The 17,045-nt window shown below is 39.8% G+C and overlaps 1 protein-coding gene across 2 annotated transcripts in view; it reads right to left on the bottom strand.

Moving 5' to 3' along the window:
- Window positions 1-17,045, bottom strand: part of WDR48 (WD repeat domain 48) — a 45,238-nt gene that overhangs the window by 2,042 nt on the left and 26,151 nt on the right. For both annotated transcript variants that reach the window (XM_074406056.1, XM_039461957.2), the window contains 9 exons: window positions 16,182-16,284; window positions 14,930-15,027; window positions 10,109-10,216; window positions 9,628-9,724; window positions 9,046-9,141; window positions 6,213-6,318; window positions 5,306-5,393; window positions 2,979-3,055; window positions 606-798 (listed from right to left, as the gene is read on the bottom strand). In XM_074406056.1, the coding sequence (XP_074262157.1) occupies window positions 606-798; window positions 2,979-3,055; window positions 5,306-5,393; window positions 6,213-6,318; window positions 9,046-9,141; window positions 9,628-9,724; window positions 10,109-10,216; window positions 14,930-15,027; window positions 16,182-16,284 (966 nt within the window). The remainder of the gene's footprint in view (window positions 1-605; window positions 799-2,978; window positions 3,056-5,305; window positions 5,394-6,212; window positions 6,319-9,045; window positions 9,142-9,627; window positions 9,725-10,108; window positions 10,217-14,929; window positions 15,028-16,181; window positions 16,285-17,045) is intronic.

Here is a 17,045-nt window from a genome sequence, read left to right as displayed (position 1 = left end):
TCTAAAACCTATCTCATTAACTCAGGGACTCTCATCAGGTGATCCAGCTTGCTCACTCCTCCCCTATGCCTGGTATCCAATTCTTGCTGTCACGGCTTCCATGCAGGCAGGAACGAAATTGAGCTTAGTGAGAAGTGCATCTTTTGTGACTATGCCAGAAACACCAGGCCATCTTTCAGCCATTCCTCTGAGGATACGTTTTGAGTGCACTTTGATTTAAAAAACAGTTCTGCCATTTCTCCACATACCTTCACTCTAAATCATAAACTAGCATGGCACATGCTGCTTTGCAAATCAAGAAGACCGTGTGTCTTTTTCTTGTCAGAAAAAAAAAAAAAGCTACCAGCGTATCCACATCTGTCTATGTGTCCCTTCTCTGAGAATCTCTGCAGCAGTAAAGAGGAGCTTTAGAGTGGGCTGAAGAGCCCCTCCAAAGGGGACGCACAGATAGGTGGGAGAGGCCCAGGGCTCCTTAGAGCCTCTCTAAAAGCTGAAGCCCCCCGACCCAAAGGCAATCGATTTGGAACTACAATCACATCATCACGTAACTCTTTATGAGCACCAGCACTGGCAAAAATGGGGCTGTGGTCCTCAAGTCCACTTACCTGGTCCTGGCACAGAAGTTCAATTTTCTCCTCTGCCAACACAGCAATATCCTCTTCTTTTTCCTGTTCTCCTGGCTTTTCATTATTAGAAGAGCTAGTGGTTTGAGACTCATTATCCAAGTTGATAATTTTTTCATAAACATGTTCCATAACTTTTCGGACTTGCAGCATGTCACTAGCAGAGAGTCTATCTCTGTAAAAAAGCAATGGCATATTGTGACATCAGGGAAGTCACTGAGATATTATCTTTTCCATATTCTTTTTCTTTGATGTGAACATTTTATAAAGATGAAAAATAAACCGATGTTTTTAGTCATTACCTTAATCCATTTTTAGACTTGCCAAAAGACTTTCTACAGTGTCCTTCAAAGACAGTTTATGTACAACTAAATGAGATTAATTCATGTTCTTAAAACTTACGTATACAGGCCAGGTGTGGTGCCTCACGCCTGTAATCTCGGCACTTTGGGAGGCTGAGGCAGGTGGATCACTTCAGGTCAGGAGTTCAAGACCAGCCTGGTGAAACCCTGTCTCTACTAAAATACAAAAAATTAGCTGGGCGTGGTGATGCACCTGTAATCCCAGCTACTCAGGAGGCAGAGGCTGCAGTGAGCTGAGATCATGCCACTACACTCTAGCCTGGGCGACAGAGCGAGGCTCCATTTCAAAAAACAAAACAAAACCAACTAAACAAACAAAAAGACTACATACGCATACATAGTAGCCTTCTGGGTTTTACTCCCTTGAATACTTTGCCAGAGCCTGGGCAAACTAAATAATTCTGGAAAAGAAGGCGGCTCCCAATGCTTACCAGGGTCCGACACTCTCAGTGCTCAAGTTTCCCTGGGCTCTCCTCACTGCCATGCCTTCAACTAGCACCTGTGGGCCTGAGTCTAGACCTGGAGTCTCAGCCTTCTGTTCTAAACCACAAATCCAACAGCTAGCTATCTTCAGTGGATATCCTACAGGCACCTCAAACTCTGCATGTCCCAAACTAGGTTCATCAACACCCTACTTCTGTATCTTCAGTAACAGTCAGTAACCACCACACCAAAAAACGAAGGCTCACACTCTGAAAACCATTTGAACATCAGTTCTTAAATCTATCTGAAGTGATGTCTAGGACTCACGTTAAAATAATCGTCTGTGTGTGTGTGTGTGTGTGTGTGTGTGTGTGTGAGATGTGTGTACATTGTGTGTGGAGGGAGGTGGGTGAGAGGGCAGGTAGAGGTACAGGTGAAGCAAAATGTTAAGCAAGGTATTGATAATTACTGAAGCTATCTGATAGGACAAGGGGGGCTCACTATCCTCTTTCTGTGCAAGTTCGGAAATCTCTAACAAAAAGGTTTTGAAAACTTTTGATTTTACTTGCTAGAATATATGTATTGTTAACAGTTTAGCATCCCATTACTACACTACTAAAATTCTCTTGGGTGTCCCTGGGCCATATCCCACATTGGGTCAAAAGTTTCTGGTGTTCAGTCACTGCACACTGTATGGCTTAGCATTCAAATCCAACATCAACAAAACCTCTAAAACCTCTAACTGCCTTTCAAGTTTACGTCCTAGTACCCCCTGCTGCCCCTCCATCCCACACCGCAGTTGGACGGGTCCTCACACTACTTTGCACTATCTTACACATGCTCCCACTGCCACATCCCTGATCACACTGCTGGACTTGGAATATCTATCTTTCGAAGTTCTACCCATCATTACATGTCCAGATCAAATTCCATGTCCTTCAAGAAGCCTTTCTGGAAAGCTCCAGCCAAAAACTCATTTCTTTCTCCCACTCTTATTATTCCCTAAGTATCCAAAAAGCAATTATATACAGGTTGTGTCCTAAACTGTGAATTACGTCAACAGACAAAATGCATGTTTTATTTATTTTATCATTTTTTCCTTAGAGACAAGGTCTCTCTCTGTTGCCCAAGCTAGAGTGCAGTGGCATGACCTTGGCGCACTGCAGCCTCAAACTTCTGACGATCCTCCTACTTTACCCCCCTGGCTAGCTTGGACTACAGGTGTGTGCTACCATGCACAGCTAATTTTTTAAATTAAATCTTTTGTAGAGACAGGGGTCTCATGACCTTGCCCTGGGTGGTCTCAAACTCCTGGCATCAATTAATTCTCCCACCTCGGCCTCCCACAGTGCTGGGATTATAGGTATGAGCCACTGTGCCTGGCCTTTTTTACTTCTGAACACCTGCAGTTGGCTAAAGTTGGTACCTGGTAAGTGGTTTGATCATAAACTTTCAATATTATAAAATTAGCCTTAGATTTGGTATTTGCTTCCTTTGCTATAAAAGCAATCATAAGGAAAAGGAATTATCTCAGTAGTTAATTAGATCAAGAAACCATATATTTACTTACTTTTTTAAGGTTTTTGCTCCTGAAGATGCATGAGGTTGGAGGTAGAAAGGAATTTTGTTGAATTTGGGCATATTTTTCTGAAACAGTAAAAGTTAAAAAGGTATAAGTTTCTATTAGCTGATAAACTAAAATAATGTTAACAGGATAACATGACTTACAAGTAATAATTATCTTAAAATTAAAAGTGGCTTTCTATGAAATTTATAGTAAGCTATCAAATTGCGTTAAGTTGGCCTTGGAGAAAATTCATCAGAAAAATATATGTAACTTAGTGGTAATATGAAATTGTAGCATGGCTCTTCGTAGATAACAATGTAAGGCATTAAAGGGAAACAAACTTTAATTTTTAAGCCATACAAACCAAACTCTCAATTCTACATTAAAATATTGAGGTTGATACCTAAAGGCCCAAACAAAAACTTCAGTGTCTTGACAGAAACCCATGGCATTCACCTTTGGGCAAAGCCACACATTCTGTGCTGCGAGGCCCATCATCCAACTGAAAAGGCCAATCAAGGTCCTCCCATTTTCTTTCCCTCTGACATCAGAGTGAGGTCTGAGGTATTAAGAAAGAGTGGAAACTTCAGCCAAGAACCCAGATGTCTACCATGAAGTAAACCACATGCTTAGATGAAGTTGATAAAATTGCGTTGTCATCTTTTCTCAGGGTATCAATCCCGTCCTGAGCCTCCATGTCACATCCTGTCTGGATGTCTCCTCTCAGAAATAAGCCAAAGGCCTAAAGTCAGCAAAGTGTACCAGGGGAGTTTCATACTCAAAGAAATTAGTGGCTTAGGGAGTGCTCAGGCATAGAGAAGATAATGGAATATCCATCAGGTGTCAGGCTTTAAGTCTTAGAGCTATATCTGGGACAGAAAATAAAGTTTCTGAAGGTTCTAAAGATTAAATTCCTTTTCATATGGCTTTAGAAAGATATAAAATGGATATAAACAGCACCTGAGAGAGTCTAGAAACAGACCCACAGAAATTTAGTACATGATAAAGATAGCATTCCAGATTAGTAGAAAAAGGACAGATTTCAATAAATTGTGCTAGCAAACCGGCTGTCCCTTTGGAAAAAGTTAGAATCCTACTTCACACCAAAGAGAAGAATAAATTCTAACAGATTAGAGATCTAGACATAATTATCATAAAAGGACTAGAAGAGAATACAGGAGAACAGTTTTGTTACTTTGGAGTAGGAAATACCTAAACAAGACATGAAACTCAGAGCCATAAAAGATCAGTTTGATTACATAAAAAGTAAAACTTTTCACCTGGCAAAAGACAGCAGTAATAAAGGGAACATTTAATGGAGAGACATAGGTATTAAACGGTTAATATTCAATATAAAGAACCACCCCACAAATTAATAAGAAAAACGACCCAAAAGAAAAATGGGTAAAGAAAATACAAACAGGTAATTCACAAAAGAAAAACGAATGGCCAATATGAAAAGATGCTTAACCTCACTATTAATTTTTTTTAATCCACGCACAAATAATGAAATGCTACTTGCTTATCTTTTAGCCAAGATTAAAAGCATCCAGTGTTGGTGCAGGTGTGGGGAGATGGGACTCATACACTGCTGGTGAGAGTGTAAACTAGTGCAGCCTTTGTGGAGGGCCACTTGGCAGTATCTATCAAAATTTAAAATGTGCATACCCTTGGATCCAGCAATTCCACTTCTAGGAATTTATCCTAAAAAGTTCACAAAGATATATGTACAAGGATGTTCACTGCAGCACTGTTTGTAATAGAAAACATTGGAAACAACCTAAATGTCCATTAATAGGGGACTGATTAAATAAATTATGGTACATTTATACAGTGGAATCTAACATAGTCATTAAAAAGGAATGATTCATATGTACAGACATGAAAAGATGTCCAGGCACATTTTTTTTTAAGATGGAAAAAAAGTTGCAGAACAGTATGTAAAATGAAATGTAGACACATCTATATACACAAATAATATATGCTTGTATGCAAAGAAAAAAGTACTGAAGGCTATACATTAATGTATTAATAGTTGTTACCTCTGGAAGGAAGGATAGGTGAATTCTTGGGGAAGAGATGAGAGCTTTATTCATTTATTATTTTGTTGAATAAGCATATGTTATTTTTATAATTAAAAACCAACAAAACTAGATATATAAATAATTATCAGTACTACTTCTGCAACTCTGGAACTGCAAGGAAGCAGATGGGGATTCCACTTGGGAATCTAGCTTTTATTAAGGTTTAAGCTTATACTGTCTAAAGCAGCTCTTAATTTCATGAGTTGGAAAAAATAAAAGAGCAAAGTGGGAGTGGAGGACACTTACATCCACAGTGATGTCAATTACCCATTGTGGCACTGTCTCATTAAGAAGCATCGACTCAGTCTCACCCCCGGAATCGCGGCAGAGCAGCCTAAACATAAGCGATCGAGTAGTAAGTAACACAACAAGCACAGATGTCAAAATAACTGTCAACCAATATTAGAGGGAGGAACCTTCACGGTTTTCATGTAGGATAACTCCCATTTGACAACTGAGAAAATAAAGTATAGCCTGGAAGAATGATTCACTCAGCTAAAAGGGAAAGCAGGTCCTAAAACCCAGGCCCCCAGATTTCAAGGCCAGGCATACACTACAGCTGCTTCTTGGAGTCCCTGGATGATGACAGAAAACCTGGGTGTAAGCAAAGCCACTCAATAAAGGTCCCCAGCGGTTCCACATGCAGTGGAAGTCAGAATATTTCTGGTAACCACTCAGGAAACTATCAGAAAGAAGGAAAATCCTGCACTCAAGAATGAGACAAGCACGTCTTATTCCTTCTTTCTGCTGGCACCTATAGACTAGTAAGCTCTCTCCCTGGCTTTACCAGGACCTTGCTGGCAACTTGGGAGGTGAACTAGTCCAGCTCTTCCCTGAAGGACCCACATGTTAACTGCCTGGCACCCCAGGCAGCATCAGTGTCAGCACCAGTAGTTCCCAGAGTTCCCAGGAGCAGCCCACCTCATCTTGGCCGGGCCAGACTAAGGAAAGTAATCTGCTCTGAAGCTCTCCTGTGGGCTGGGACTTCTAGCAGCAGCAGACATTTCAGTATCTTATGGACATGGAATGCTTCCAATCCCTGGCATCCCTAGAATTTAATAACGAACTATTTCTAATATCAAAATATTGAGTTTGAGTTCTTAACAAATGGGATACCTTCTCAGGCAGAACCTCTGGTCTTTCTCACCCATACCTGAACAGTGTGCGACCTCCAGCTTCACCAAAGATCACAGGTGTGTGGGGGGGCACTTGAAAATACCCATTTCCCTTCTGCACTCTGTTCTCCTGCTCCCCATTTACTAGAAAAGATGGAGGTGCTGTTAGTATCAGAGTTAGTGCCCAGAACATAGACTCTAAACATTTACTCGCACGAGCTTCAAACACTGCCAGATTACATTCAAGTGTCCTCTAGGTCTACCAGTTGAAATAAACGCTAAAAACAAAAGTCAAATTCCTGAAACTAAGAAACACAACAACTTGTGGTATATTTCATGGAAAAAAATGACTATACTTTGGAGGATTTTAATCAAAGAAAAGATTCATGTTTGAGATTCAGAACAAAAACATAACCAGCTACTTCAGCCACAAGGAAGTCTAGGACAGCCTGTATATAAATGATGATCTAGGGTTTTTTTTTTTTTTTTTGGTAGAACACCAAGCTCTGAAAAATTTCTTGAGAAAAAAAATAACATTTAATGGTAGCCATAACTAATGACAGCAGTATTTGTGAAAAAATCCTCAAGGAGGCCACAATTTTACCTTTATTGTTCTCTGCAGATTTCCTTTCCACTGTTCTTTGTTTTTTCGTTGAGACAGGGTCTCATTCTGTTGCCCAGACTGGAGTGCAGCGGGGTTATCACAGATCACTGCAGCCTCAACCTCCCCTGGCTCAAGTGACCCTCCCACCTTAGTCTTCTGAGTAGCTGGAACAACAGGCACACACCACCACACCCGGCTAATTGTTTACATTTCTTGTAAGGACAGGGTCTTGCTATATTGCCCAGGATAGTTTCAAACTCCTGGGTTCAAGCAATCTTCCTGCTTCGGCCTCCCAAAGCCCTGGGATTACAGGTGTAAGCCACCACACCTAGCTCTACGCTGCTTTCTTTATAAACTTTTGACTCAGCACAGGTGACCCCAACTCAAGTGCCAATTCATTCATGACATTTTCCTCATCCAACTGGAAGCATGTGACCCCCTGAACTCCTATGGCATTTGTGGAACCTCTCTCCTAGCACTCAACTCTTCTATCTCGGAATGCTTTCCATAAGTAACTGCCATGTCTGAACATCAGCTCCTCAAGGACAGGGGCCACACTCATGTGTCTTTAGTACCCACATCTGAAACTTGCTGAGGGGTCCTGAATAGGAGAGCAGCTCACCAAACACCATCTGAACAACTCCAGAGTGTCCACTGACGATGCTGCAGGTGCTGTGGTCTGAGGTCTGGATGAGGAGGTGGCCATGCCCTGCCCTGTCTTTCCCATGCAGTCTGATGTTAAGGATGATGTGGTTTATGGTGATGTCTTCCTTATATTCCTCACCCACTGTTCTGATAACTTACTCCTTATTGCTTATTTGGGCCGCTGAGGGTATCCCATCTAACTGGAAATGGTATGTCCACAGCAACATAGCTGTTAAGCAGCAGAGCTCACCCCAGAACCTAGCTTTCCTGACCCTCTGTGGAAAATTTTTCCATCAGTTTCTTTTTTTTTTTTTTTTTTTGAGACAGAGTTTCGCTCTTGTTACCCAGGCTGGAGTGCAATGGCGCGATCTCGGCTCACCGCAACCTCCACCTCCTACATTCAGGCAATTCTCCTGCCTCAGCCTCCTGAGTAGCTGGCATTACAGGCACGTGCCACCATGCCCAGCTAATTTTTTGTATTTTTAGTAGAGACAGGGTTTCACCATGTTGACCAGGATGGTCTCGATCTCTTGACCTCTTGATCCACCTGCCTCGGCCTCCCAAAGTGCTGGGATTACAGGCTTGAGCCACCGCGCCTGGCTCCATCAGTTTCTTTGGCTCAAAGCCCACTGTACAATTCTGACAGAGATCAAAGTGTGTCAGGTGATGTAAAAGAAAAGCCACCAGGGGTGAGGTAACAGCACCCTCTCTCTGACAGGAATATCGAAGACTGGTTTTCAAGGAAGCATGTCAACCTCATGTGAGAGATTTAAATTCCACAAATCATTATGGATGAATCTGACAGCCAGAACAAAGTCTCTGGCAGGAGGTACTCGCAATGGTTGCTCACTTCCGGTGGCCATCAGAGAATCTTCAGCAGAGTAAGCCTCCGTAGATGGGACTCAATGACTCCTCAACCAGCTGGAGGTTACACATGAGATGTGAAATTCTGAGTTCTTTTTTCCCCTTTCTTTGATCAAACTGAGCCAAATGCATATATTCAAAACACATTCTCCTCTGCTGCTCAGAGGAAGTTACTGCCCCTTCTGTGGCATGCACACCTTTCAAATGTCCTCAGTGACATTAATTCTTTACACATGCTTAAGCATATGCCCTGCCACTTGTGAGTTGGAATTTGATTTTTTTTTTTTTTTTTTGGAAACAGAGTCAAAATCAGGTAGGCCATGAGACTAGGAAATAACATTTCAGGCCAACATGAAGAATGACTGTGTAATGCCAAACCTGGCTTTCTGATGCAGTCACGTACCTGGCTTTGGAGGTTAATCCAGAAGATCACAGGTACCCTGAGAAATATTTTTGAAATAATACGGTGCCTTGTTTTAAGATAAAAGTCATCTGAACATAAATATAGGGAATAGGGTATATACCCTATAGGGTATTTTATTTATCTTGAGCAGTCTCACTAAAAGCCACATCACAGAGCAGTCTGTTCTTTTGAAATCTCTGTCTTGTTTAAGACTGGATGGATGTTCCTACTTTAAGATGTGGAAGGGAGGACAATAAATTGAGCACATCACAAATATTTCAGCAAACAGGTTAAGTAAGTACCTTTTAGCAAGTACCTTTAACTTTTACGCAACTATCTGAATATAAGAACTAACCATGGTTTACTTCATTTTCCTCTTCATCCATTGGATTCACATGTGTTCTAGGCCAATATTCCAGGAGTGCTTGGAGTAAAAGTCCTCCTAAATTCACTGTAAAAAAGTTAAAAAGAGATAAAATGGAAGAGAGAGTTAATTGGCTTTAAACTAAAAATAGAGTAAAAATTGTAAGTCTGTACATATTCTGATGTTAAATTCCTAACCCAATGCCAATGATGCCTAAAATCAACACTTGATTCATTCTGCCAATTCTGCTAAAATTTTATCTTAGAACGTTTAAAGCAATGTTGATATGGAGCAAACAGATATTCTACTTGGTTGTTCAGATAGAGCTATTCTTTAAAAACAAACAAAAATGAGAATCACATTCTTTAAAGAGCTATTTCCATATGAAGTTACCGAAACAATTTGTATACCTCAGGTATTTGTATACATTAGGTATTTGTATATACCACATTTTTAGGACATAACCAACAAAACATAAAGAACTTTTACAAAGATAAGTACTTAGCAAGAAACAGCTCATATCCACCTTCTCTTTAGGAGGGAGGAAAAAAAATGAAGGACACTTAAACTTACATTTTGGATCTGACCCATCAGGACTGCTGAAACCAGCATCTTTTGCAGAAACCCAGGCAGCAAAACAGTCACTTTCGTCCAAAGTAATAGTTAACATCTATCAAAAGAAAAACCTTAGTGGCATTCATTTGAATACATTCTCTAAAACCTTCATCTATGTGTACTATTTGACTGAAGTGCTAAGTCGTCACTTCAGAAACAAAATGTGTTTTGTGTGCACATTTTGCAGCTACACAATTTAGTTTCCTGGGATACCAAGGGCATTTAAATAGCATTTGTAACTTTTTAATTTTTTTCTCTTTTAATGTTTTTTTTTGTTTTTAAAGTTTTCTATTTTTCTTATTTCTTTTTCCATTTTGTAAGTTTTAACATAATTTTTTTTTTCTTTCACACTTAAAAACACAGGACTCTATAATTATTATGAGCTACAATGAAAATCTCCAATTATCCCAAATTATACAAATATCAATTGCTAACTTACCCCTGTTTTTAAGTCTACTGAGAACCAATTTGGCACATATACCATTTTAAATCTTTTCTTAATTTCGTCTTCAAAATCTACTTTGCCCAGATCTTCAACTTTACATGCCTATATATCAAAAGAAAGTACAATGATCAATATTAAGTGGTGAATTCACTTGATTCTGACTTTGCTATACAAAATTTTACATATTTTCATATGTCTAAGTGAAACAGTCTAAAGTACATTTCAAAAAGAATGTGGTCCTTTTTTTAAATCTTAAAACATTTCCTTAAATAACAATCTGCTGCTATAAAAAATTTAAATTAAAAAGCCACAAAATATTTGGGAAGAAACTGTAATTTAATTGTGCTGTTATTGATATGATATACCACCAGCACACTTACCTGGAAGCAATGTCAGCTGAATTCAAAAGTAAGGAAAAAAAAAGATCTCCAAAGAACAAATAAGTTACTAAGCACTTAAAGAACTGAAGTCCCTCTCCGGCTGATATATGTATGTACACACACACACACACACACACACACACACACACACACATATATATATATATATATATATATATATATATATATATATAAAACGGTCTCCTTCTTGACCATTACAATCTTTCCTTATTCCTTCTCTTATTCCCTACACAAGTGTGGTCCCCAAAAGTATGTCTCAAACTTCCTCTTGGCACCAAGCGGCTTATTTCCAACTATAACTCACTTCAATTATGAGCTTTATCACAGAATGCACCTTCCACCAAATCTTAACAATGACGTGGCTCTTTTGAGGGTCCCAGTTGTCAGCCATCTTCTCAAAGGGAGGCTGCTTATTCTCCCACATCCATTGTTCCTTGATGCTATATAGAGACCATTACTCCACCACCTCCATGTAAAAACTTACTTCTTTGAGGCCCCTGTCATTTAGCAGCAGTAAACTGTACACTTTTCCTTCACTGCCATCTAGCCACCTCCGTGGCCAACTCTCCCTCATTTACTGAAGACTTGAGCCCTGGGATCACTGTCTTGCAGTCTACCTCAACTAAATCTCTCTTTTCCTCATATCTTTCATTTACCACCTTCCCCATTACCCTCAGCACATGACTCTGATTCCTTTTCCTCAAAACAAAGAGAAGCTGTGACAGAATCCCCTTGACTTCCTCTATCATTCTCCCTGGTGCAAGAAAAGTGGTGTCCCTTCTGAGTGTGCTCTGGTCCCCCTCACCTCTTGCTTCTTGGGATGACCTTGTATTGTCATCTACCCATGAATGTCTCTACTGGCTTCTCCCAAAGAGCAATGAAATATGCTCAGATTTCTTACATCTGAAAAATACCCAAATACCCAAACAAAATCAAAAGCTTCCTTTGGCCCTCTGACTCCTACATCTTCTCCAGTTTCTGCCTCTTCCTGCCAACCCCTCCAAACAAATTTCTTCAAAGATTATCCAGTCAAATTTTCTGTTTCTTCACCGTCAAATCACTACTCAAATCACTCTATCTGGCTTTTGCCCTTAAGACTCTACCCAGAGACCACCCTCTTTATTTAAATCCTTGTGCATGTTACAGTCACATCTTAAATCAACTCAAAGCAGGTTAATGCCACTAACTCCGAGCTGCCATTGGCTCTTGGTTTTCTAACCCACCCCCTTTTTAATCATATACTATTGTGGCTTCCTCTTTTCCCAACATCCCTGAAAGACTGATGACCTAGTTTCTTCTCAGTCTACATATGTCCCTTGGAAACTCTAACATTTCCTATGACATCAACTGTAATCCACAAGCTGATGACTGCTGAGCCTTTTTCTCTAGCTCAGTTCTTTAACTGTGCATGAGACTACACAGCTGTCTGCCCACCAGATACCTCTACTCAGATATCCCACAGAAACTCAAATTCAACATCTTTCGCAGCATGTCCCCTTCTACTGATAACTCGTTTTTCACCTCACATTCCCTATATCACTTTCATTCACCAAACTGTCCAATCCAGACACTTGGGACTCATTCTTGCTTCTTCCTTTCCTCATACTCCTTTTGTTAAAGTATCATTCTTGTGGCCAGGCGCGGTGGCTCACACCTGTAATCCCAGCACTCTGGGAGGCCGAGGTGGGTGGATCACAAGGTCAGGAGATCAAGACCATCTTGGCCAACATGGTGAAACCCCATCTTTACTAAAAATACAAAAATTAGCTGGGCATGGTGATGCATGCCCATAATCCCAGCTACTTGGGAGGCCAAGGTAGGATAATCCCTTGAAACCAGGGAGTCGGAGGTTGCAGTGAGCTGAGATCTCGCCACTACACTCCAGCCTGGGCAACAGAGTTAGACTCTGTCTCAAAAAAAGAAAAAAGAAAAAAGAAAAAGAAAAAGAAAAAAGTATCACTCTTGCTCACAGGCCTAAATAGTTTCATAGTCATTCTATTTTTTCCATCCCCCTTATTCTCACCCCAGTCCAGACAAATACCATTTACCTGTATTAGTGTAACAGCTGCCTATTATGTACCAGATACTGTGCTTCTCAACATCACCAAGGAATAGGCACCCCTGACATCTTAGGAATGAAGAAACCATTTTAGAGATGTTCCCTAGCATGTTCCCTAGACCACTTGGTGAGTAACTGGCAGACCCAAGGTTAGAATGCAGCTCTGTCCAACCCCCAAGCCAATGTTCCTAAAAACTCTTGACTGTCCTACACTGTTTAGTCATGTCTATGACACCCGATCATTTGATACCAAAACTTCAAGGTCTGGATATTGGAAGCTGCTAGGTACACAGAAATGCCAATCATGATGTATACTAGCCCCACCTAAATAGAACGATCTCCCATTCAGACAGCAGGACTCTGCTCAGGCCTCAGTTAACTAGACCAAGAGTGGACAACAGACCCATATACAGAAAACTGATAGGTCAACTCTTAAAGAGTAACTGGCCTGATATTCTTTTGGGTATTCTGGAGACAATTAGGTCCTGGACAGCATGAGGTGAAATCCAGCCATAGGACAGAGTTAGGGACACATTTGTGGTAGAGTATCTAAGTGAAGAATCAAGAATTTCTGCTGAGGAGTTCCTTTGGGCTGTTCTGGATCCTCCCAGTCCCCAAAGGAACCCTCTCTAAAATCAATGGAGTTTCTAGCCCCACCCCAACAGGCATCTTTCTATTGTAGAGAAAAATGAATCAGATTTTTGAAGCTTGCTGCAACTGAACTTTCTACTCAAAGAACTAAAGCCTCTCATTCGGAAGCAATGCTCACCAAACAACTGCTTCATAATGGACTTCCCACGTAGTTGTCCCACAGGGAGGAAAAGTGGTAGCCAAGTCAAGGTTTCTGTTCAGAGACAGTCCCCTTTTCATAGCAAGAAAATATTGTCTGTCTTATTCTTGAATCATGAAGTTAAGTGAAGCTCTTTTCCTTATAACCAGCTGGTATTTCCAAAATACCAGCTCTTTTCAATTCTTCCTTTACAATATGCTCAACATCTGCCTCTTCCTTTATTTTTCTTTCTTTATCTTACCTTTCTGCAGCGCTGATGTAGCTCCCTTTAGGTCCCCAATCACGATGTCTTCCAGCTTTCAGTTTCCCATTACCTATAACTACTACTGCTCTCAACACGAGATTTTTCTGCTCTAAAATTATCCCAGATTCTTCTGGGAGTGTAAGAGAAAGGCCAACTTTGGGGCTTGCAACTTAAGACTCTTTGGGAAATGACCTAAATGTCATTTTTCAACCTTACACCCCTATTACTTCCTTATATTTACTCTGGTCTCCAAATAAAACTGCTTACCTTGCCCCAAATAAGCACACACCATCCCTCTTCTGTGCCTCTGCCATTCATTCTTTTTCCTGAAATGCTCTTCCTCCTACCCCCATTATCCATCTACCGGAAACCTTTAAGTGCTTGTTCAAATGATTTCTCCAACACAAAGCTATCCTGACGTCTCTCATCCATAAGCTACCCTGAAATATGTTTCTTCTTTATCTATAAGGTTTTCACATTCCACTACTCTTGTGCCTCCTACCAGAAAGAATCAAGGTACAGACTTTTTCATCATTTATGACCCTCAAGCATGGCTGTTTGCACCTCACAGTCATTCAATCTAGGAAATATCTGTTGAAAAAATGAGCAAGTATACCAACAACATTAAGAGGGAGACTGGTCAGAATGATAAAAGTAGACTAACTTTTTAAATCTGCCTACAAACACTTCAGTGCTATTTAGAATGTGACTGAATAACTTCATGCATTTCAACTGTCGTAGAGGGAGTTACTGTAATATGACCCAGAGTTGTAACTTATGCTCAAAGTGATGTCTGTAAATCCTAAGAAACAGCCAGTCTTATTTTGTGCACTCCAGCGTGTCTCACCTAGGGTGATTCTACACCATTCTTCCTCCCTCCATAGATGTGGCAACATGTGGAGACACTTTTGGTTGCCACACCTGGGGGGAAGGTGCGGTACTACTGGCAACTAGTGGGTAGAGGTTAGAGATGTTCTAAACATCCTACAATGCATGGAACAGCCCCCTCGCCCACCCCGAATAATTCTCTGGCCCAAGATGTCAACAATGACAAGGATGAGACTTTTAAGTTAAGGCAGCATCTAAGATTGCCTACAATACACTAACCAGAGAAAATGATTCCATTTAAAGAATTTATGTACTTAAAAAGATGAACTATGACCTTATCTAATATTCACATAAGAAAGTATACCCCCCAAAGGTATTACTGCAATTAAATCTTAATTTATATACTTATTATCTTGATTATCACATACAAAAAATAAAAAATAAAGGGGTACATGATCTAACAACCTATATTTAACCCAAAAAAGATACTCACCTTCAATACATCCCAATATGCCACATTATTATTGGTATCTTTGGTTAATATATGTCTCTTATCATTAAGAATGTGGCACTGAATAATACTAGCACCCCCTAATGGGAAAAAAAAACATAATTGGTAAAATAATGCTTCTACATTTAAATTCACAGTGTGGTAACAATTGTTAACTGGTATATAACAGGAACATAAACTATACTTGCTACCAGAAAGAAAAAGGCAAACCAAAAGACTATCTACTTACACCTAGAGCAATTCAAGGCCCATCAATTATTTATGCTCATTTACAAACATTCAAAGAAAAACTGTCTGATTTTAATAATACATTATGGATTAAAGGGCTCTTCATGGCAAGGGGATACTAGTGGAAAATTGTTGAGACAACAGTTTTATCCACTGGGAAAAGTCAAAATGATGACAGGAAATCTCTGCATTAGTCTCATTTTGCATTAACATTTGCTTCCCATCTTCCTTCTCTTTTATGCTTCCTGAATGAATATTCTAAAGGTAACAGAATGAACATCTATGAACTACAAATGAATATGCCACACAAATTCTAATCCCAAACTCTGACATTAAACATACACTGCTTTTTCTTTGTCAACATCAGCTGCAGCATGGAGAATTTGAGGATCCTATCTGTCCTTTTCCGCCTCATACATAAGCACAATAATAAATCCTATATATTACACAAAGTGGCTACGGGCTTTACCATGGCTATTCTGATGTCGGGCAAATAAACTAACTAAGGAAAGTCCACTTTTAAAGTCATTAATAGCATTTTAAAAAATAACTTTTTCTGGCTGGGTGGCTCACGCCTAGCCCAGATACTTCAGGAGGCTGAGGCAGGCACATCACTGAGGTCAGGAGTTCGAGACCAGCCTGGCCAACATGATGAAACCCCATTTCTACTAAAAATATACAAAGTATCTGGGCGTGGTGGCTCATAGCTGTAAGCCCAGCTACTCAGGAGGATAAAGAAAGACAATGGCTTGAACCTGGGAGGCAGAGGTTTGCAGTGAGCCGAGATCCTGTCACTGCACTCCAGCCTGGGTGACAGAGCAAGACCACATCTCAAAAAAACCTAAAAACCAAAAAAACAATTTTTCTTACATTAAAAATAAACTAATGTATTATCTTGTTTGCATCAGAATTACATTTAAGGAAAGGTCATCGTCTTTATTTTTGTCAATCTCTAAGCAACTATCACTAACGTCAATAAAGGGTACAGTACCTTCCATTTTCTTACCTTTAATAACCTGATCAGGTTGTGTACAAAGAGGTGTTATAGGATTTGTACAGTCATTGTCATAATCTCCAGAGGCTCTAAAATTATGAATTCCCTTCAGTGTCTAAAAGAACAAAATTTGTTGTTTGATCATTTTATGCTCTATAAGCTTTGCGAGTCTGTTTAAAGTGGCAGGAAAAAGAAAGTCAAAAAACAAGAAAACCTCAACAACCACTACATCAACCAAAAAATATATGGTCATAATACAATCATCTATCATTGTTTAAAAAGAAACACATATTTAGAAAGGAATATTGTCTGTGGGAGAGAAAATTATGCGTGAAAGCAGAACAACTCTTCTAGGTAACATTATATTGGTCATAAACTGGCATGATGAAATTTATACAAGATATACAACATTTAAAAAGTAAGTACACAGAACACTTGACCTACATATCAAGAGAAATAAATGCAAACACTTTTTTGTTATCTATAGATAGTCTGGTAAGCAAGAAAACCTAGTCTTCTTTAATTAAGATTTAAGAATTAACAGTGCTTTGGATGACTTCTGTTTATCCTCTATTTCAGTCCCTGTTCTTCACGACATAGGGAAAAAGGAAAGTAATCTGAAAGCAAAATTTTCTACTTTCTTTTATGCTGAAACAAATATGAATCCTGGTGATTTTCCCTGGCTTGTTGGTACTTGGGCTGCCTGTCTTTAACTGCACCTTCATGAGGTCAGAAGATGTACTAATACTTACTGATTTTATCAGGCAACAGTGTCTATTCTAAGCACATGAAATCTGGTATCTTGGCTCCTGACAAGTAAGTCAGAATGGTCATTTTGGCCATTATCGTAATATTAGTATGACCTTTAGGATTCCA

Source organism: Saimiri boliviensis, chromosome 9 (genome assembly GCF_048565385.1).
Source record: "Saimiri boliviensis isolate mSaiBol1 chromosome 9, mSaiBol1.pri, whole genome shotgun sequence".
Taxonomy (NCBI): domain Eukaryota; kingdom Metazoa; phylum Chordata; class Mammalia; order Primates; family Cebidae; genus Saimiri; species Saimiri boliviensis.
Note: the sequence above shows the minus strand (reverse complement) of the source record. Positions and strands in the feature narration are given on the sequence as shown.